Below are 22,632 nucleotides of genomic sequence, written 5' to 3' on the forward strand. Positions count from 1 at the left end.
AAGAAAGCCTGGAGGAGAAGGCAGCCCCCGCTGCCGGCTGCTATCCCGGGACATGGAAGAACAGGCCCTGCGGAAGCCCCGGGAGAGGGCGGCTTGCCGTGGCCTCCGGTCCTCAGATCCATGCTCCTGCAGGAGCTTGGATAGGTCAGCACTGATTATGATTCCGGGGCCTGTCTCCCCCGTCACTCTGGGAGCTCTCCAAGACACAGCTGTGGGTGCTTCCACCATCAGACTGGGGCGTCTACAGACAGGGGGCTTCTCTTCCGTCAGACTCTGGGATCTGAGCACAGGGTCCCCGCGTCGCTCCTCAGGGCGGAGCCGTGTCTCCCTCATTGCACTGGGGACTCCACGGGCCCCAGCGTCCTCTCTGCCCGTCACCCTTGTAAGTGTGCCCTGCTCACGACTCCGACGCAAGGGCTGGCACGAACCGCTCCATCTGCAGGGATGGCATCACTCGAAGGGGTGTCACTGAAGGGCCCTTCGGTCCTAAGCTGTCCTCGGCTGGTTTCTAAGAGCTGCTTCCAAGCAAAGCCGGGCCTGTTCGCCTGCCGACTCCCTAATGCCGCCAGGCTGGCCTCGGGGGGTGGGTGAGGGCCTGGGCCCCAAGGGCACCAAGCCTCAGGGTCATCTACGCCTCTCAGGAGGCTCTTGCCCATATGAGTCAGCTGCTTGTTGGCCCCTAGCCCGAGGTCCCAGCCTCAGTGTTCTCATCCACGACGTGGGCTGAAGGAGCTTTTCTCTCCGTTGAGCTGGAATGACCGGCTTCCCGAGATGCTTTCCCCTCACCGCGTCAGTCTCTCAAAAAGAGAGCAAGGGCGTACATTTCTGCAAGGCAGGAGGGCACGTAGGTGGGTCAATCTCAGGCTCTAGACATGAGGGTTGAACCCAGGCTCTGTCCCTGGAGAAGATCAGTATAGAGGCAACGCCAAGAACCGGGCGGGAACACCACAGGGCCTCAGAAAGTTTAGCTGTCCCCGTTGGAGGTGTTCAACATGTTGGCATTAGACACGCTGCATGCTGTGCCGTTTGCTGACGCTTGTTGCCTGTCTGTCCTGTTGTGCTGCCAGCTCCGCTAGAGTAGAGAGGTTCATCCCTTGCGTGCACTGAGTTACCCCAAGTGCTGAGAACAGTGCCTGGCACATGGCAGGCACTCTGTGACCACGTGGTGTATCAGAGCCAGGGCACAGGTGCAGAGCTGAGGTGGGCACATGACTTTTCCCATGAGATTCTGCCGAGAAGACTCTCCATGGGCTCTCTGAGGCTTGAGGTACCCACTGTCCAGGCTGGGTCCGGGACCAGCACCTGGTGCCCCCCCGGGGAGGAGGCAGGTCCTTCCCAGGCGGCCGGCTGGCATGACAAGCAGGAGCTCAGGAGCCCAGCAGGGCCCCAGCCTCATCCCTTTGGGCTTTTGTAGGAACAAGAGCTGAGGCTGTCTTGGGGGACGGCGGACCTGTGGTCCTGGATGGGGGGCAGCATGCCCCCACAGCCCAGCTGGGGCCCATCCTCTCCTGGTCGCCCGGGGGGAGGCTACAGAGAAACCCCTCCTGTTGGGAAGACGGGACACCACGATGTGTCTGTCTTGGTGGAGAACCCCCGCACCCCCTCCCAGGACCACACAGATGGGCTAGAAGTATGAAGATGCTCAGACGGGAGGACGTGCATAGAGAATCAGAGCTCAGAAAAGCCAAGAACGTCCATGGAAGACCCCGAGACAGCCCCTCGCACCTTCAGGAAGCGTTTGCGGCATGACCCCGGGGGGTGCCGCACACGGAAGCACACCCGGCCTGCCCTCCAGCCGCTGCTCACCTCCCGGTCCCCTCTGCCCGTCAGAGCCCCCATCTGTCTTCACACCTTTGGTGGGAACCTCCAGACAGGTCTCCGAAGTTCCCTCGATCCATCATGTCCCACACAGGCTGTCCGCCCTGAGGGAGGGGGCGGAAGCCGGGGGCCTCTCGAGGAGGGCAGGGAAATGGCCAGCTTGGGTCTGGCTGCCCACGGCAGCGGGTCAGGCTCTCCCCTCCCCCCCACTGACGTTTCTGGGCCCAGACCGCACCCGGAACCTCCTTACCCTTTAATCGCAGTGCTGAACCACGCTCCCGAACTAGGGCCCCTTAATTTGCCAGTCTCTCCTCTGCCCTGTGACGAAAGCACTGCTTTCGGGGCTAAAGCTCAGCCCACACTGAGACGGGGCTGGGAAGAGCCGCGGGCGGGAGCCGGGTGCCCTGGGCGCGGGTCCGGCCCAGCCAACATGTCCTGTGTCCCCCTCTCTGAAGGGCGCAGGAGAGCCCACTCAGACTCAGCACCCTCCTCAGATTTCCTCCGATTTGTTTTGTATCACGAGGCTGGGCCTGGGCCCCTTTCTCGGGTACGGACGTCCTGGGTCTCTGCAGTTATCCCTACCCTGCCGGCTCTGGATCCTGTCGTGTCTAAACCTGGCTCTGGAAGGTTAGCTTGGCCAGTTAGCCCTCGGCACCAATGAGATGGACGTGGTGGCCCTGAACCCCAAAGATGCCAATCAGGCTCTGCTGGGAAAACATTCTCTGCTGGCAGACTGCATCACCCCGACCAAGTGAGCCCAAGAGGGCTTGGAGCTTCACCACGGGGAGTTCTTGCCTTCAGCTGCTTCCGCTCACTGGGCACTCACAACTCTGTGCTAGACCTGGGCTAAGAGCTTTACCTAGGTCATCTCAGTCAGTCTTCCCAACCCTATGATGTACGAGCCGGCATCACCCCCATCTCGTGGGTAAGAAAACTGACCTGTAGAGAGGGGAAGGAACACAGTTTTCTTATCCATGAAATGGGGATGATGCTGGCTCCCACCACACGCAAATGATGGAACTGAAATACAATTAGCCCTCATGCATGCGTGCATGCTCAGTCGCTTCCGACTCTTTGCAACTTCATGGACTGTAGTTTGCCAGGCTCCTCTGTCCATGGGATTATCCCAGCAAGAATACTGGAGTTGCCAGTTCCTCCTGCAGGGGATCTTCCTGACTCAGGGATCGAACCCATGTCTCCAGTTGCTCCTACATTGGCTGGTGGAATCTTTACCACTGAGCCACTTGTGAAGTCCCAATAAGCCCTCAATGACACACATTAACTGAGGCAAATAGAAATGTCCCTCAAACATGCAGAAAATTAAAGGGTATTAAGCAGGGGAAATATTTTAGACCAACGGTGGCTTATTTTTTCTATTCGGGCCAGAAAGTAAATGTTTTAGGCTTTGCCAGGCCATGTGATCTCTTTGGAAACCACTCAACTCTGCCATCATTAGCACAAAAGCAGCCATAAATATGTAAATGAATGGACATGGCTGTGTTCCAATAAAACTTTATTTACAGAATCAGGTCGTTGGAAGGAAGTGACTTGCAGGGATGCAGCTGACCTTCTCTTTGGTCCCTCTTTTTCTTTAGGTAACCAGTTTCTCATATTACTATATTTTCCTGGCAATGGTGTGGGGGGAGGGAGGGAGAGGACTAAGGTTTATTTGACCCTATTTTGTGCCAGCTCCATGCTGAGTGCTTTGACCTGTTAGCATGCTGAAGGCAGAGAAGGCCCTTCTTAGGAGGTTAGCAACTCTTTATTTAATCCCTCTTGTTTAATGGGGGATACACCAAGGCTCAAAGATGCTCACTAGCCCAGCTCCCTGAACAGTGGGGCTGGGATCCAACCCCGCTCCAAGCCTCACCTGTTCTTACAGCTGTTCAGATAAGTTTGCATCACATGTATTCTCACCACAGACACGAGAGAGCTGTCTCAGAAGGTGGGAGGCGGGGTAAAATGAGTCTTGGATTAATTATTTCCCTGTGGATATCTGAGATCCTGTTATAGCAACAAAAATGAACTCAACAGTTCTTCCAGTTCGCTCTGATTTCAAGCATCACTGAGTCCTCCTCCACGGGCTCACCAATAACCACATCAGCTCCAGCCTTGTCTTTCCGGCTTCATCTAAAGATAGTCCCACCACTTCTAACCATCAGGCATGGAGTGACTTAAGCAGCAGCCAATCACATGTGGGTGAACAGAGTTCCAAGACCCAATGGGAGCAGAGTTCCCGGGCTAGAATCATCCCTCCACCCCACATCCCCGCCCTATGGATTCTCTCCACCAGTAGGAAGTGGTTTTGCCTTTCACTCGCTGGTCACTCCTGGTGACCAAAGGTGGGAGATGGAGCCCAGGATGGAATCTAAGAGGACTATTGCTTCTAGAACAAGGCCCCAGCCGCAGTTCGCATCCCACAGGAAATAGTGCAAGGCTTCCTTCCTTGCAATGCACTGAAAATGCCTGACTTTTATGGTCTGAACAGTCATGAAGCAGGTGATGAGCCAGTTTAACAAGCTCTGGGTGGTGAGAAGTATGGAAACCTGTGATGGGAACCTTTTCTCTGCAACTGCCCACTGGGTCACTGATGTCTGCGACTTGAAGATGACAAACCCAGGGTGAAAGGTTCACAGAACAATGACAAGTGAAGGTGGGAGGGGCACACCCCCCACCCTGGCTCCCAGCAAACCCTCTCCAGTTGACCAACAGCCAGCGATGTGGTGGAGACCAGGGGCTTCTTCCCCAAGGGAGCGGCACCTGTGCCCCCCTGAACCCTTGCAGGAAGGGCTGGCAAGCCTCTGGCCGCTGGAACCCTGGACAGAGAGGCGGGGGCCCCCTACCTGAGGCGACAGGCCGTTGCTGACAGGGTTCATGTGGTTGGAGGCGGCCGCCGGGCTCATGAAGCTGTCGGAGTAGCTGGAGAAGCCGTGTCGGGCTCCGTAGGCAGAGCTGGTGTCCGCGGCTGCGGCGGCCGCGGCCAGGCCCCCCTGGTGCATGGTGGATGGCGGGAGGGGCTGGGGTCGGTGCACGGTGCTACCCCCGTCTGCGGAGAGAGCCAGCAGAGGGCCTGAGCCAGCGGCCTGGCCCCAGAGGGCGAAGCGGCGCAGGCACCTCGCGTCTGGAAGGCAGGTCCCGAGCCCCCTTCTCTGGACCTCCATCCTGTCTACCCTTCTCTACCTTCAGGGCCCACCGCCGTCTCTTCTGAAATTTAGTAAGACCCAAGAGATTCCTGTGACTTTTATAGATTGAGAAGCTCAGTTAAACATGTGCACGGAGGCGACCTTGTTTATCTTCACCTGGATGCAGAGGGAAGACGTTCAAGAGCAGGACACCATCTCTTTTACCTTAACTGTCCGCATCAAAGCAGACAAACGGTCATTAAAGAGCAAGGAAAACGAATAACCTCTGTCCCCTCCTCCTGCCAGAGAAAACGCTTTTTATTCCTTCTTTGTTGAGGAGGGGAGTGGGTGGGGGTTGGGGGGAGGGGGATAAGGGGGCGGGGCGGGGGCGGACGGAGGGGGCGGGGCGGACGGAGGGGGCGGGGCGGACGGAGGGGCGGGGCGGACGGAGGGGCGGGGCGGGTGGAGGGGCGTGGCTGAGATGCCGGGATGCAGCTGAGCAACTCACCTTGGGAGATGGTGGTGGTGGGGTAGGTGGAGTCCGGTAGCTGGTAGGGGGGCAGCGTGGGCATGCCAGTGGGAGGGAAGCCACCTGGCAGAAGGTGGTTGAACGCTGCCAGCTGGTTGGCTCCTGCCTGCTTACGCCAGCGGGCACGGCGGTTACTGAACCAGACCTGGGGGACGGAGAGCCGAGCGTGGAGCCCTCAGCCTGGTTTCCGGCAGGGCGCTGAGGCACAGCTAGAACCGGGCCTCTGCGCCATCACCCTGGGTCCAGCCAGTGTCCTCCTCCGAGGGAGGAGAGCCCCACCTTCCTGCAGCTCAGGACAGTTTGCAAAGCACTTTCACGGGCAGGAGCCCATTCTATCCTCATGACCACCCAGGGAGGAAATCATTATTATGATCCCCATTTTACAGATGGGCAAACTGAGCCCCAGAGAAGGTGGGGGGCTTGCCCGTGTGACAGGGCAAGTGGCTCTAAGCCCAGCGCTCTTTCTCTGCAGCTGCTCCTGCCCTCGAGGATGTCAGTGGGAGACCATCCTTGTTCACCCATGTTGCACACTCCTCATCTCCTCCAGGAAGCCCCCAAGGAGGAGGCCACACATCCAGAACCCACCTGAATGAGACCCACCTGCCAGACTCAGATGCGAAAGCTAGTTCTGTGTCTGGAGTCTGAGGCCCTGTTTGGCTCACGCTGCACAGGCCCCCTGAATTAGGAAAGCCCATCACCCCCACCCCCACCCCCAAATGCAGGGACTGGTTGATAATCTAACACCTTTGAGTCTCCCTTTCCTCCTAGCCCTGTGCTAGCACTTCCTATGTCTGTCCATACACAGACCCGTGAAGCCTGCCCTCCTAGTCCCATTGACAGATGGGGAAACTGAGGCTCACAGAGGTCAGGTCACTTGCCCATGGCCACATGGCTAGTCTGTAATGGATGTGAGGTTCAAACTTCAGTCAGTCTGACTTTCTAGAACCCTGTCTGGATTTGCAGCTCTGCTCATCCAATTTGGAAAACGGAATTCCGTTTCTCCCCTCAGAGAAAAGACAAATGATACTAGGGGACGCAAACACCCCTCCACCCCTCATACTCCTCCTCCCGCAGGTCAGCAGGTGCGGACTAGAGGTTTGGGGGTCTTAAGTGATCTGTGCCAGGGGAGGTGGACAGACCTCTCCAGAGGCGAGTGACACAGACATTAGATAACCTTGAACCACTCCCATCTCTTCTGGGCCTGGGGTGTGTGGAAGAGAAAGTCTCAGCTGGGTGCTCAACGTCTTTCACGCCTTCCTGACACTCATCAGGCCTTCCCTGGTGGCTCAGCTGCTAAAGAATCCGCCTGCAATGCAGGAGTCTCCAGTTCGATTCCTGAGTTGAGAAGATCCCCTGGAGAAGGGAAAGGCTCCCCACTCCAATGTTCTGGCCTGGAGAATTCCATGGACTGTATAGTCCATGGAGTCGCAAAGAGTCAGACGTGACTGAGTGGCTTTCACACACACAACATTCATCAACCTCCCTTTTTAAGGCCCGGGGAGGACACCCTGGCAGGTGACGCTTTCCTGAGAAACCTTCCCGTGTTGTCTCGTTTTCCTCGTGTGTGTCTGCAGCTGCCTTCCTTCTGTGAGAGTGACGTGTGCCTGCGTGCTCCGTCACTCAGTCCTGTCTGACTCTTTGCGCCCGCCAGGCTCCTCTGTCCATGGGATTCTCCAGGCAAGAATACCGGACTGGGTTGCCCTCCTCCAGGGAATCTTCCCGACCCAGGGATCGAACCCACGTCTCTTACATATCCTGCATTCGCAGGTGCTTCTTTACCACCACGCCACCTGGGAGGCCCCTGAGAGTGATGTGCGTGTTTATTTTAAAATACACTGATTTTATTTGTTTAAAAAAAGTAAATGAAGATATGGATACGCAAAAGTGGACCAGATCCTGAAGATGGTGGAGAATGATTTATGTTTGGGACACTTGGCTCAGGTTTTGTCTGTTCAGTGAGGGTAATCTGCAGATAAAGAGGACTCAGCTAAGGTGGAAACGTTCTCCCACCTTCTCTCCTTGGCCGCCTCCCTCCTGCTTTCCTTACTTTCCTCCTTCCCATCTCCAGCGGCTCCCCGACTCTGCTCTGCGTCAAGCAGGACAGGAAGGACAGAGGGTGAGCAGGACACGGTCCTAGCCCTCAAGATGCCCTTGGCCTGGCCACGTGACAGACAAGTCAAAGGACAGCTTCTCTTCAGTACGGTCAGCTTAGGGCTGGTGTGCGAGGTGCCATGAGGAGGTCTGACGAGGGGCTTCCAACTCCTCCCAGAATCCAGGAGGACATCCTGGAGGAGAGGACATGCCTTTTGTTTTCTCTCTCTCTCCTCTTCTTCCTCACTATCCTATTTCCACAGGGTTGCCCCCAACCCAGCAGGCATCTCCATCTTCATAAAGTGTAACGTGACACAGAGTGGAGGCTCTGGAGTCTGATCAATTGCCTGAATCTGAATCCTGCCTCTGACTCTTAGCTAAGATGGGCAAATTCTGTTATTCCTCTGAGCCTCACTTTCTTTGTTGCTAATAGGCTCAGTTTTAAAGAACCTGTCTGCCAATGCAAGAGCTGCAGGAGACCGGGGTTCGATCCCTGGGTGGGGAAGATCCCCTGGAGGAGGCACAACAGTCCACTCCAGTATTCTTGCCTGGAGAATCTCATGGAGACAGGAGTCTGGCGGGCTGTAGTCCACGGGGTCAGAAAGAGTCGGACACGCCTGAGTGACTGAGCACTGCACAGATGATAGTCCCTGCCTCCTGGGGGGCTCTGGACCTCAAAGGAGTTAACACAGGCGACGTGCTTATTCAGAACAGCATCTCCAACGCTTATTTTGCTGGAAAGCCTCCGACGTCTGAACTGGAAGGGCTTTTAGCCAGTATGGACTGCAAGCTTCCTATTTACAGGTGGAGAAACGGAGGCTCCCGGAGGGACGGTGGTGGACCCAGATCCCCACCCAGTGTCTCTGATCAGGGTTGAGTCCATTGAAAACAGAGGCTGAGTTTTATTACTCATTTTTGGTCCTTCTCTCTACATCTTGCCTTGGGAACAGGACACCGTAGGAAGTGTCTGATGACTGAGTCGAACATTTCATCCGGCCCTTAGTCCAGTGCCGCCCGGAGGAAAAGAACGCGACAGATGGGCTTGGGATTGGGTCCTAGGACAGCCGCTTATTACCTGTGTCTTTAGGAAGCTGCTTCTCTTAGTGAAATGTCAGGTTTCTCATCTGTAAAATGGAGAGACTGACTGTCCCTGCCTCTTAGGATCATGGTAAGGATGATGAAGATAACGCATGTAGGGCGTTGAGCATTGTGCCTGGCACACGAGGAAGGCAGCATGAATGTCATCCAGTGTAACGAAAAGATTCAGTTTAAGTTATTAATTAGCGAGCCCCTCTGCTGCCTCCCAAATGGGATTCTGTTCAGAGCTCCTGCCTGCCTGCCCCCAAGCAAACAGCAGGGCTCCAAACTGGGACCAGATGAGCTGCACGCAGCCCTGGTCCCCAGATGCTGCTCATCTGAAGCACGGGGTGTTCTCTCCGGCCTTGAGGGAGACACCTGGGCTGGCCTGGGCTTATCAGATCTCAGCCTCTGTTTCTAGAAGAAACACGCAGACTTTGGAATCTTGGAGCTCAGGACGAAACAGATTTGTTTACCTGCAAGGAAGATGTCTGCGAGGTTGGGGTCGGGCCCCCAGCTGTCTAGAAATGAAGACTCCTCCAGGGAAAGGAGTCACTGGTCCCCAGGCACGTGTCCTCCTGCCTCACGCCCCTTTCCCACCCTTCACAGTGGCGGGGCTTCCTGCGGACTGAGATGCGGCATCTCCGCTAGACACTGGGGGTACCATATAACCGCACATAATGCCCCACAGGCTTCTGAGGGAGGCTCCTGACCCTCTGCTGGGGGGCAGGGCTGGAGGGGAGGCAGAGGGGGTGACACACGGGTGACAGAGCCCCGACCTGTGTCTACCGGCTTCCTTGCTGATTTGGACGCCAGCCCTGTGACAGCAGGGATTTCTGTCTGCCAAATCCCCGGTGCCTAGAACAGTGCCTGGCACACAGGAGGTGCCCAGCATGACTGCTAGAAGAATAAGCCTGGAGTTTCGAGGGTGGCCAGAATTGGGTCCACTAAGAACGGGTGAACTTTAATAATCACAGCCCCTATTCAGGGCACTTCCTGAGTCTGTGTGTGAGTCTCTTTACATGTTATCATTTAGTCCTCAGAACGAAGTGGACCCTATTATCATCATCTCCGTTTTGCAGATAAGGAAACCAAGGGCTGAGGAAGTAAGTGATGGAGCTGGAATTCACACCAAGGCATCTGAACCACGCTGGCACCTCCCAGTGCCACTGAAATGAGACGACACAGGATTGTCAAATCCTTGAGCTATAGACTCTTAGAATCAGAGGCCAAGACCTCAAAAGTAAACAGCCCTAAAATCTAAGCAGTGCTCAGAGGGCTTCAAAGCCCTTGCCACTCTGTCCACAGCAGGAACCCTCTCACCAGGGTCTCTGATCCACTGGACATTGCACTTTGGCTTGAACACATCTGGTCACGGGGATCTCATCACCTCCAAAGGCAGCTCTGATTGTCAGTAAGTCAGGATCCTAGAACTTTAAGGAGCCTTCATGCTCATTTAGTTTGATCCCTTTATTTATAGATGAGAGATTAAGTCTCAGGAAAGGAAACTGATCTGTTGAGGGCGATACAGATGATCAGAGGCAGAAACCAATGGGAGCCCAGCCTGTGGCTCCTGGTCTTGTGTTTCTGTCCCTTCATATGGGACTTGGGACATTTTCCTATTGGTCCTGGTCTCCCCCTCCCCAGCCCTGCTCCAGGGCCTCTCAGAGCAGCTGCGTCCTCCAAGCCTTCTCTTCTCCAGGCCAAATGCTCTATTACTCCTGTTTTGATTGGGGGGGGGGGGAGGTCAGCCTTTGTTAATTCTTTAAAACTCAAAATGTATCGATTCCTTCTCTGCTGGGATCAGGCCCAATTCTCAGGCCCCGAGTCAGGGGACAGCCAGCCCCGCCCTGGAGGCACTCAGGGTCTGCGAGGGGATCAGCACGTGGAGATCGGCTGCCTTGGCCCCCTCGCCGTGGATATGTCTGGGCTCTGGCTGCTCCCCCACCCCGTTCTCAGCCCCCGCTCACCCTTGGACCTTGAGTGACACCTGTTTCTGAGTCCCCTGGGCCAATAAAAGCACTGCCCTGACAGCCAGGACGTTTTACAAGGAGCGGTCAGGCTTCAAGGTGGTGGGAAGCAGCCGTGGCCGCCAGACGTGGGAATGAGAAAGCACCCAGGAATGTGCCCAGGAGAACAGCTGCAGGGGGATCAGGGGCGGAGGAGGGAGGCCGGGCAGGTCGGGTGTCACCCCCGAGGGGAGGGGGCTGGGATGGGCTGAGCTGGCTATGGCCGCCCATCCGCGTCGCCCGGGGTCTCTCTGCATGGCGGCCCAGGGCCCCCAACTCCAGGAGAGGTGGGGTGGGCAGAGGGAGGCATGCTGGTCCCTGGAGTGCTCAAGTGCCCGTCTGCTTCTAGCACTTTAGTGCTTTCAAATGCCAGGCTCTGAGCCCTTTTCTCCTTCCCAGATGGAAAGAAACTGGGCTTGGCATCCACAGGCCTGAGCTCCAGGCGCAGCTCAGCCTCCGCTGAGCTCTGCACGCAATCCCCAACACCGTATCACTTCTCAGCTTCTGTGCCTGTGATGAGTGACCATCCTGGCCTGACAAGGGGGTCTGAGGTTCCCCCTCAGACACATGGGAGGAGCCCCCCCAGCAGAGATGCCCAACAGAAGCTGATTCCTCTTGGATAAGATACAACAGCCCCTCGGCAGACTCAGCTCCCCATTCACGGAGGGGCCAGGCCAAGACGGGCTCCCACAAGAGCTGTTCATCAGCCCCCCTTCCTCCTCTGCCCCTCCCCGCCCCCCGACCCAGCCAGGCCCCCAGAGACTCTGACTTAGAGAACTACAGACATTGTGCAATCTGAGAACTCAGCTCGGGGAGAGGAGGCAGGTCCTTCCCCCATCCCCACTGCAGGCCCTGAACCCCAGACAGACAGGCTCTTTCTGTGCCCCACCTTCCCCAGGCCCACCGATCAGGCACCACGCACTTTGCAGGTGTGAATGTCCAGAGGGTGTTCAAAGTCTGATCACCCTGCCCTGGATGTTTCTAACCAGCCAGGAATGTGTGCCCAGACAGCTTGCATGCTTCCCATAACAGGAAACTCATTACCCATCCTAGGAAGCTAGGTCTGTTCTGGAAAATTTTTGCCCTGAATCTTTCCTCCCCTCCTCAGAGATCTGGAGGTTTTTCTATTTCCTGAGCTCCTTCTCTTAGACTGAACTAATATCCTTCTTCCCTCCGTCCCTCGCCCTTTCCTCCTCTCCCTTTCTGTCTGTCCCTCCATCCCTCCTTCTTCATCTTCCTGAAGTTCTTGTCGGCAGGAGGAGGGAGGCAGCCAAATCCTCACGGCCACTCCTGGGGCTGTCCAAGGACTGGTGAGTCAATCGATTAACATTTGCTGCCAATTTACTCTGTACCAAGTGCTGGGGGCATTACTTGTCTACACAGCCCCTGGACCACTTGCCACTAAATCCCCACTCCCACTCCGGGGGGTGCCCACTAAAGCCCCCGACCTGGCCACCCCCTCTCCCAATCCCTGTCTCCAGATGACATGTGTGCTAAGGTGCATGCTGAGCCACTTCAGTCGTGTCTGACTCTTTGTGACCCCACGGACTGTAGCCCTCAGGCTCCTTTGTCCATGGGGTTCTCCAGGCAAGAATACTGGAGGGGCTGCCACTGCCTCCTCCGGGATCTTCCCCACCCGGGGATCGAACCCGCGTCTCCCGCAGCTCCTGCACCGCAGGCGGGTTCTCTCCCACAGAGCCGCCGGGGAAGCCCCCTCAGATGAGGCCCTGGCGCCCCCTCACCTGCACGCGCGCCTCGGTCAGCTTGGTCCTCTGCGCCAGCTCCTCTCGGGTGTAGATGTCTGGGTAGTGGGTCCTCTCGAAGGCCTTCTCCAGCTCCTCCAGCTGCTCGGCCGTGAACGTGGTCCGACTGCGGCGCTGCTTACGCTTCAGAGGGAGGTCGGGTTCTGACTCCACGTCCGAGCCCTCGTCCAGACGGTTCCCTACGGCCAAGTGAGAGGGCAGGAGAGGGCGGGGGCCCAGTGAGACGAGGGGAGCTATGTGCCTGCCTTCAGGCCCTCCACTGAGGGTCAGATCCCTCCTGAGCACAGGAAGGACGTCCCTCACGGTGCTGTTTATCAGAGCAAGGGCCTGCACGCAACCTTCCTGCCCGCCTAGGGGACTGGTTAAAGACCTTACAGTCCAGCCATTTAAAAAACAAAACCCTGTAGTTGGGCATTTAGGTTATTACCACTGACGTGAAAGGATGTCCGTGACACAGGACTCAGGGGATGGTTTCAAGATGAAGCACATTTGTCAAAATTCCTGGAACTGAATTCTCCAAAAAGGGGAGAATTCTCCCCATATATTCACTGTACCTCAATCAACGTGACTTTAAGAAGAAGGCAAGGTACAAACCTGTGTGGCGAGATGAAGCCCACTTTTGGAGAAAGCACGCATAACACATTATAGAACGCTACACTCAGCAGATAAACAAATGCGAACCTTCAGGATGACGGAACTTTGGTCTTCTTTTTGAAATATGTTTATAGTTTAATATTTTTAAATGATGATCATTTAGACAATGACACTATTGCATTTGGGGAAATCACTGCAGAAACTAAGTAAAAGAAGGAGCAGGAAGAAAGGAAAGGGCTGAGGAAGGAGCAAAGGCTCGAGCCCAGGGCTGGCAGTCAGGAAGCTCAGATTCCAGGCCTGGTTCTCTCCCAAAAGGCCTGAACTCTGGCCCTGGGTCTCGGTTTCCCATCTTTCTCTATGAAAGGTTTAGACTATATGATTCCACACCCACGCCCTTCCTGGGATGTTCCAGGATCACTGAGTGATCTTCCAGGGTGGAGGGGGAGACCTCACCTGATGATCTTGGCCATGACTATGACCTCCACCCCCTCATCCCCATCAATTTCCACCCTGGAGCCTAGGGGTGGGTGAAGGCCTTTGCTTCCTTTGCAGAGAGAGCTCGGGGGTTTGGGGCCAGCCCACGTCCTGTCTCTGGATGGGCTGTCAGGCCAGGCATCTATTCCTGTGCTACGTCTGAGTGAGGAAGGCTGCAGGAAGGGCTTGATCAAGCTCCTCAACAGGCAGGGCTGAACATACCTTGGGGACTGAACTGACTCTCTGCCCACAAAGCTTGGGCCTCTTGCCCATCCCTGATGTGGCAGAAGGAATGCTAGCAAGGGGCTTGCTGGGGCTCTGAAACTGCACCCTCAGGAGTCCTAGGGGAAGAAGGGGGCTGGTGAGAAGAGGAAACCAAGGAAGGGAAGAGAGAAAGCAGGCAGAGACGATTTTCCTCCTCCCCACACCTGCGTTCTCCCTTTTCTTGCTTCACTTTTCTCTCCCCTCCTCTCCTCTCCATCTCCATCCTCAGTGTTCCTGGAGGTGCTTCCACGTTTTCTCACTCACTCTGCAGAGCACTGACGCAGTATCAGCCGTGTGCACGGATTACATACGTAAGCTGTGTTCTGGGAACTCACCTGAGTCAAGCCTCAGAGCCTCAGAGGTTATGTGACTGCACTACGGATGGGAGGAACTGAGTCACGAAGAAGTAACTGAAGCGCCCAAAGTCTCTGTGAGTGTCCACATCCACACTCAGACCCTGCTCTCCTGGTTCCCATCCTGTTCTTACCCAGTGGCTTCAAAGGTTGGTTACATGAATAGGTCGAGACTCCTCCCACAAGGGACAACCTTCTCCCAACCCTGAAAACAACAAAACACCTAACGTAGCCTCTTAGATGCCAAGTGAAGGTGAAGGAACAGGCTTTCCGGGCCAGGGGAAGAGTGTGTGCAAAGGTCTGGTGCGTCAAAGGGCACAGTGGGTGATGCTATCATGATATCATGATATCCATGTTATCACGGGGCGGCACCCACAGCTGGCAGGTCTCGGGCAAAGTCCCTTTTCCCCGGGATCACTTTCCCTCCATCCTGCTGACCTGGCCATCTTCCCAGGCAGTGCTAGTGGTAAAGAACCCGCCTGCCAATGCAGGAGACATGAGAGACTTGGGTTCGATCCCTGGGTCGGGAAGATCCCCTGGAGGAGGAAATGGCACCCCATTCCAGTATTCTTGCCTGGAGAGTCCCATGGACTGAGGAGCCTGGCGGGCTAGAGTCCAGGGAGGCTGGAAGAGTGGGACAGGACTGAAGGGACTTAGCTCACACGGCCACTGGGAAGTCATCCCTGCTCTCCACTGGCCACCGAGGATGACGCCACACAGCAGGGAACCAATGGCAAGGGAGACCTGTCTTCATCGCTGCCTGTCTCACCCCTAAAGGCAGGGACCCGGGGTGGGTCCAGCCCCTCCCTCTGCCCTTTCCCAGCTGCCCAGCTCCCCGTCACCGAGAGGAGGCCATGACGGGCACAGCTGGCATCTGGGGTGCTTTCCCCAGAACGGCTGGGGCTCAGAGCCAAATACAACTAATCCGAAGGATTCATTTCCTGAAACTCACTGCATAGCTTCAGTTTTCTGACGTTGACAAGGAGAGAGGGCCCTTGGGGCCTCAGAAGGAGGAAGCAGAGGTTGGCAGGAAGGGAGGCCCGCTCGCAGATGGGGAATGGGACAATCGGCTCTGTCCTCCATTGGGGACCCTGGGCTCGGACAACAGCTGAGATGAGGAGGATGGTTGCCCAGGGCAACGCCTAGGGGCAGAGATTGAACTCAGAGCTGTGAGGTCAGACTGGAGAGATGAGAGCCCCGGTCTGATGGAGGAGGCACAGCCCTGTCCTGGGAGGATCCCCAGCCTGATTAAGTCTCAGTGCAGTTTAGAGCAGTGCCGTCAAACACAACTTTTCTGTGATGATGATGAAATGTTCCAGGTCTGCGCCGTTCCATATGGTAGTATCAGCCACCTGTGGTTCTGAGCACTTGAAATGTGTCTACTGCAACTGAAGATCTGAGTTTTTCGTGTTATTTCATTTTCCTGCAAATTTACATCGCCACACGGGGCCGGTAGCCACCCAAAACAACAGCATGTCTTTAGCACCATTGGTCTCTCCTTTTAAGACGGAGAGGACAGGCTTCAAGCTCTTTCTGCCCACACTAGTCTCCGGTAGAATTTAATGACCTCGTTTGTTTTTAGGATACTCCTTTGTATGGGTCCCAGCTGTTTATGGGCTTCCCGGGTGGCACTAGTAAAGAACCCGCCTGCCACTGCAGGAGACACAGGAGATGCAGGTTCCATCCCTGGGTCCATAAGACCCCCTGGAGGAGGGCATAGCAACCCGCCCCGGTGTTCTTGCCTGGAGAATCCCATGGACAGAGGAGCCTGGCGGGCTATGGTCCATGGGGTCGCAAAGAGTCGGACACGACTGAAGCGACTTTGCACACATGTGCCTGTTTATAGGACATGATACATGTATTCCCTTTACAAGAAGATCAGTGTCCTTGAATTCGGTTTTAAAGATACTTCTGTACCAAGTAGAATATTCCTTAATGATAGGGCAGGCTGGAATCAAAGTCATGCACGCGATCAGCAAATGACCGAGCGGGGTAAGTTTAAGGTGCTTCTGATACCAGACCTTGCCTAGCCTCAGAGCCTTGCCATCCAAATGACTTCTGGCTTCCTAAGTGCCTCGTGGAATTTTGCATCTATTTCTTCTTCGTCTCCCTGTCCTTCCTGCCACTTATTCAGCATGGATCTGGGAACTCCATGGGCCCAGAGAGACACCCGCGTGGAAACCTAGACTGGGAAAGGAAGAGCAGGCCCCTACAGGTCTCCGCTGATTGAAAAGACCTAGGGACTTCCCTGGAGGCCCAGGGGTTAGGACTCCACGCTTCCACTACAGGGGGTGCGGGTTCAAACCCTGGTCAGGGAACTAAGATCCCACACGGCCAAAATAAATAAATAAAAATAAAAGAAAGAAACAAAAATACAATCACTTTAAGAAAGAGAAAAGAATGGAGGGACTGCAGTAGGCTGCTGGTTGTCATAACAACCTTCTGGACGCTGAGTGGGGAGAGCGGGGCTGGGAGACGCAGAGAGAGCTCTGCAGAGCAGGGCTGGGGCCTGTGACTTCAGGCCCTGGAAAGGGCCTCCCACCTCCTCCTGACCCTTCCCAGGGGAAGAACCCCACCCCCCGTGTTAGGTCTGTCTCCTTCTCCGTGTGCCAGCCTCATGCAGATCTGTGAGAGTGGGCAATGGAGCTCGGAGGTTCAGTAACTCGAAGGAGGCTGCACCACGGGTGAGCCACGCTCACTCCCGGAGAGGGATGGGGAGGAAGGACACCCTGGGAGGGAGTCGGCAGGGCCCCTGGGGCAGCTCTGGTCTGGTCCAGAGTCCTTTCCTGGGAGGCCTGACCCCTGGATTCTGAGGTCTGTCTCCGCCCTTGCTGTGTGGCTTTGGACACGCTGCCTCCCCTCTCTGGACCTCCACTGTCTCAGAGGTAAAAATGAGGATAGTGATACATCCTCGCATTCCTCACTGGATTGCTTTGAGAACAGAATGAAATAACAACTTTCAGAGGAATCTGGAGCCTGTAAAGGGCACATGAAGGATTACCATTATTATTGTTAATTATTGATGATGATGTCATGACTATGATGATAGAGAACAAGGAGTCTCGGGGCACTGCTGCTCATCCAGCTGAACCCACAGGGTAAAGTCCTCCCCTGCGAGCCTTCCTGGGCCCACCCAGGCCAGGCTGGTTTCTCCGCTCATCCTCAGAGCTCTCAAAGCTCCTCAGGAGACAGGAGGCTGGCGTGTGTCTGGTGCTCTAGGTCCCACTGGACCGAGAGGAAGGACACAAAGAGCTCAGATGCCACCACTCCGCCTCGGTTTCCCCCATGCTGCCCCTCTCCATCCCCACCCCCGGGAACCCTTTAGCCTCTGAGTTAAATTAATCAAAAGGATTAGGTGGGCTTGGCCACAGAGAGGCTCTGCTGGCTGGAGCTGAGTCCTCCATGCACTGAAAGCCTCCTGGTGCAGCCTGGGCAGCCAGCATGGGGACAGGGACACGTGGGAAGCATGGGCATGGGCTGGCATCCATTAAAGAGGTTGGACTTAGGGGGTGGGCCACAAGGGAGCGGTCTCCCAGGCAGCTGCGGCTCCTCCTCTCTGGCTCTGAAGCAGCTGTGGATGGAAAGGCCCCATAGCAGGCGGGACAGAGCCTGGAACGGGTCTGGAGATGACCTCAGGCGAGGGATACGACGAGGGACCCTCTCTCTGGGTTCCCAGATTCTGTCTCACTTGGGGATGTGGGGAGTCCAATACAGTCCCTCCCTTGGAGCCCTCCCAATCTTAGGAGGGTGAAACAGCCTCTGTCTTAGGAAACTCCCGATCTGATGGAGGAGGCATCATCCCTGCACTGGGAACTTCCCAGTCTGATGAAAGGAACACTCCTTCCAGATGAGCTGGGGCCAAGACTGTCATAAAACAGGGAGACAACTCAGTGTGATGTGAGAGCAGCCTGAGGACAGAAGAAGAGAGGAGAGGCTTCAACAGGTCTGCTCAGGCCAGAGTCCAGCCCAGGCCAGGCTGATGGAAGTGGCCAGAAAAATCACTGGGGGGCAGCTCTCTGGTTCTCGACCCCAGCCTCTGCCCCTGCCTCCGAAGCTCCCTGGCTTTCACAGCCGCTGACCGGGAAGGCCTCAGTTATGCCAGGGAGGCTCTACCACCCTCCGGCCTGACCACACGTCCAGATTCAGCCCCCACTCCCTGTCCAGCTCTCGGCTTCCTAAACAACCCAGCCAGGCTGCCTCACACCTCCCTGCCTTTGAATCCCAGCCCCCTCTGCTTGCAACGCCTCACCCTTCATTGGCGCACTCCTGCTCATCCGGCAGAACCCGGCTGGTGGTGCCCTCACCCCGCAAGTCTTCCTGGGTTCATCCAGGCCAGGCTGGTTTCACTCGCTTCTCATCCTCGGAGCTCTCAGAGCTCCTCAGGAGACATCAAGCTGGCCTGTTGCTGGGTCTCTCGGTCCCACTGGACCAGGAGATCGTGGAGTGTGCAGCAGAGACTGGGCCTGGCACCCAGCAGGGGCTCTGTAAAGCCTTCTTAAATGGATAAGGGTTAGCAGAATGATCACAAAGTCCCTTTCAAACTGACACTCTGGAGTAGTCACCACTCTCCCCTTGCACACACACTCTACAGTTTACAGGCCCTTTCAATGTTCCAACACCATCTCTCCCGATGGAGGGTCAGGCAGGCGGGATTAGCCCCATTTTACAGATGGTGGGTGGAATCGAGGTCACTGAAGCTGGGAAGACCACCCAGGACTCAGGACTCCCAGCCCATTGGAAGCCAACTTTGCTATAATTCCCGGGTGATGGAGAATTCCATTTTGGATCATGAAAGCTAAGGCAGCTTCTGCTCCATCCTACCCCCGACCCTCAAACTTTCTCTGTTCTCTCGTTTGCCAAAGGAAAAGTCTGGAAACAGGATGGTCACAATTTTGGGACCTACCCACCTCTCTCTCAGAAGGCAGGAGGGAACTGACCACCTCCAAACCAAATCCTTTCCATCCCAGATCTGCGGAAGGCAACAGCGAGACCCTGAGACTTGGGGTCCTCATCTCAGCTCCCCCTAACCCAGAGACGCCTGCCCATCCCACTCCTGAGCCCCCCACCCCCACCCCCTCAGCCTCCCAGCCCAACCTTTATTACAGTTTAACATAGGCCGGCCCGGAGCCGCGGTAGAGAAATGAATCACATAATAGTTGATATGCGTTTTAATCAAGTAATTCGGGCAGAGCCGAGAGCCGGCGAGTGTGGGCTGGGTGTCCCTGAATACCAAGCAGGCCTGGGCGCAGGTCTCGGAAAATGGAAAAGTCATTTACAGCTCAGCCGGGGGCCCGGCGAGCAGGGGCCGCGGCGGGCGTCCTCCCGGCCCCTCCGCACGAACTGCTCAGCTGTGACCAGCATGCGGTGCGTGCAGCTCCCAGAGTCCCTCTGCGGGGTCCGGACCAGATCGCTCACAAGGGGCCGGGGGGCCGGGGGTGGACGGAGAGGCGGGGATCGGACCCCAAGTTACACCTCCCTGGAAGCGACCCCTCCTGTCCACCTCCTCTGCCCAAACTGCTCTGGGGTACCCATCCCAGCACCACCCAGGCATCCAGATTGCAGACTGTCGGGGTCCTTAATGACCCCTTCGCTCTCTCATCACTCCTCCCAGGCAGCCAGCCCAGCACCCAAACCGGAAGATTCAGCATCCTTCTTATCTGCTAGCCCACCCCCACCCCACCCTGGTCCTGGCCCAGAGTCTGTCCATCTCTCCCTGGACTCCGACGGTCGTCTCCTGCCCCAGCAACTGCTGGCCTTTGCACAGGCTGTGCCCTCTGCCTGGAGAACCCTCCTCATCCCCCTTCTGGCCTGCCCTTTGCAGCAGGCCACCAAAGAGGGGCATTTAAAAGCACAGGCCCCTGACACAGTTTGCCTGGATTCTGTAGATTTCACATGTGTAAATATGGATAATAATGGGAATTCCCTCCCCCTGCCCCAAGAACTACTTTCCTTGCTTTGCGGTTTTTCCACAGCGCACATCATAGTCAGATGTGCTAAATGTTCCTTTTCATTGCCTGTCCCCACCCCCTCCATCATCCTGGTCATCACTCGAGTCCAAGTTCCAAGCAGGTGGGCATTTTCTCTGTTGAATCTCCAGGGCTTGGCATAAAGTGGACACCCGAATATTTGTTGAATGACTGAATGAGTAAATGAGTGAGTCTATTAAGGCCATGCAAGCGTGCCAGGGACAAGTGAGTGCCCAGCAAGCGTGAGCTGCCATCAGTTTTGGACCACTCCTCCAGGAAGCCTTCCAGACACAACCTCTCCATCTGAGTCTGGAGTGCTTGCGTCTGTGCCCTTGTGGCTGGGGCTCAGCCAAACCATCCACATGGATTCATTTCAGTCCTGCTCTCCCAGAGGCCACCCGAGGGGGCTGGAGGCACTGGTGATGTGGGGATCCAAATAGGTTCTATCTGACTCCAAATCTTATGCTATTTCTCAGCGATTGGCTGACGCCCAGCGTCACTCTGCCAACTCAAGGAGGAGAGGGAGGGGAAGAAAATGTGACAAAACTTTTTCTTCTCTGGGAAGTGTCCATCTAATCCCAGCAGACTACCTTAAAACCAAAACGAAACTCTGAACCTTTGGCAGATGATTTGCATTATAAAAAAATGTGTCCATTGGGGTATTCTCTGATTGTGATTTCTGTGCTCACAGTATAGTCCTGTCCTCGGGAACTAGAGGGCGCTCTTCATACATTCCTGCCAGGAGGGAGCATCTCTAGGAAGAAGGAAGTAGTACTGCTAGAAGTAGTACTGTGTTGTTGTAGTTCCAGAATTCAGAGCCATGTTTTTTCTCATGATGGATCCAGAGATCCTGCTGCCCTGAATTGTGAAGCACAAATCAGGTTTAGGGGAGAAGACAGAGTTGGTAAAGGGCTGGAACTGTCTGAGCCAAGGGCACTCAGTCAGGGAAGTCTTCCTGGGGGCAGAGTTTAAAAGCAGGTTCACCTCCTTAAGGCAAGAGGTTGAGCTGAAGGCAGGTGCTGGGCAGACAGCAGAGCCTACTCTAGCAAGGGGGTTGCCAGGGGGGCCTCTTCTTGCCAAGTGTGGCCCAGGCTGCAGACCCTGAGAGGAGGTGGGCAGAACAGAAGCTGTGGGATCAGATGGACCTGGGTTTGAATTCTATCGATGCTGAAAGTGTGATTGACCTTCTAGCCTCGTCCTCATCCTTTCTAAAACGGGCACAGTGATGGGCATCAGGGAAGAAGGGAAGACAGAAAGCCGTCTGGAGGCTGAGCTCCGGGAGTGTGGCTGACAGCACACCACCGCCCCCAGCTGAGCTGACCCATCTCTCCTCTCATTCAGACAGACGCCTGGCAGGGGGGGAGCCGGCCCTCTGCGCTCAGCCCTCAACCTGCTGTGTGACCTTGAACATGTCACTTGCACCCTTGGAATCTCCATTTCCCCATCCGCCCACTGGGAGAATTGCCATCCACCTGCCCCTCAGGGCACGGATGCAGCTGCATAGATGGAAACTTCGAGAAATACCACGGGGCACCCTTGATGCACCGATCACAGCCTGCTCCCCCACTAACTCAGGAAAGTTACTTCACTCACGCGCCCCAGTTTGCTCTTGTGCAAAATGCGGGAAGTCATAGCACGGACCTCACAGGGTCGTCACATACGAAAATTAGTCGAATGACTACAAGACAAGGCTTACAACACTCCCGTGTATACAGTAAGTGCTCAATATATGTTAGTTATTATTGTTATTGCTGTTACTATCGGCGCCTGAAAACGATGAGAACTTCTTCTATCTCGGTTGCCCTTGGAGGCAAGCGCATTTGCCCAGCACCAAGCACAAAGGCCATGAATGAATGAACGAACCAATGAATGAGCAAACAAACAAATGAAGGAATGAATACCTCTCTGTCATTTCTTCCTTATTCTCCTACGGTGGGGGCTTTGCACAAGCATAGTCACACCCACAGACCCCACATCCCATCCGCAGGTGTGGGGGCCATCGCAGACACACATGGTGCCCACGGAAAAGAGGGTGCAAAGGTCTCGGGTGAGCTATCCAGCTGGGGCACCAACGCTGGCAGGGGCCAAGGAGGGCAGCAGGCCCCCAGGAAGCTGGCCCGGGGAGGCCTGGGGTGAGGCCTCAAAACCAGCCAAGGGGAAACAGCAGCAGCTGGGGTCCTGGTGAGCCAGATGAAGCACCCTGCGTGGCAGGGAGGGAAAGGCAGCCTGGCCACCCGTCCGCGCCCCACAAAGCTGCTGTGAAAGGGCCATATGCCTGGGGAGCCAAGCCTGCCGGACCCTCCTTCCCCCACCTCCCGACTCCCCTCTCCCCCTCCTCAAAGCTGCAGCCTGGAAAGCTGCCGCTGCTAGAAAGCCGTTACAAGAAGTGGGGTGGAAAACGGTTTCAAAGCCTGGTTCCATCCACCAAGCCTCCTGCCTCCAGGCTCAGCCCTGAGAAAGGGCTTAAACCAGAGGCCCATGGAATCCCAAAGACAGGGCTCTGTGACCACACAAAGCCTCCTACAGCAGGAGTATACAGTAAATGCTCGATATATGTTAGTTACTATTGTTA

General features: G+C 55.8%; 1 protein-coding gene across 9 annotated transcripts in view; it reads right to left on the bottom strand.

Moving 5' to 3' along the window:
- PAX7 (paired box 7) overlaps window positions 1-22,632 on the bottom strand; it is a 106,014-nt gene that overhangs the window by 37,573 nt on the left and 45,809 nt on the right. For all 9 annotated transcript variants that reach the window (XM_081580888.1, XM_081580886.1, XM_081580887.1 and 6 more), the window contains 3 exons: window positions 12,389-12,588; window positions 5,449-5,614; window positions 4,662-4,864 (listed from right to left, as the gene is read on the bottom strand). In XM_081580888.1, coding sequence (XP_081437014.1) covers window positions 4,662-4,864; window positions 5,449-5,614; window positions 12,389-12,588 — 569 coding nt within the window. The remainder of the gene's footprint in view (window positions 1-4,661; window positions 4,865-5,448; window positions 5,615-12,388; window positions 12,589-22,632) is intronic.

This window comes from Giraffa tippelskirchi, chromosome 3 (genome assembly GCF_054371585.1).
Source record: "Giraffa tippelskirchi isolate mGirTip1 chromosome 3, T2T-mGirTip1v1.2.pri, whole genome shotgun sequence".
In the NCBI taxonomy this organism is placed as follows: domain Eukaryota; kingdom Metazoa; phylum Chordata; class Mammalia; order Artiodactyla; family Giraffidae; genus Giraffa; species Giraffa tippelskirchi.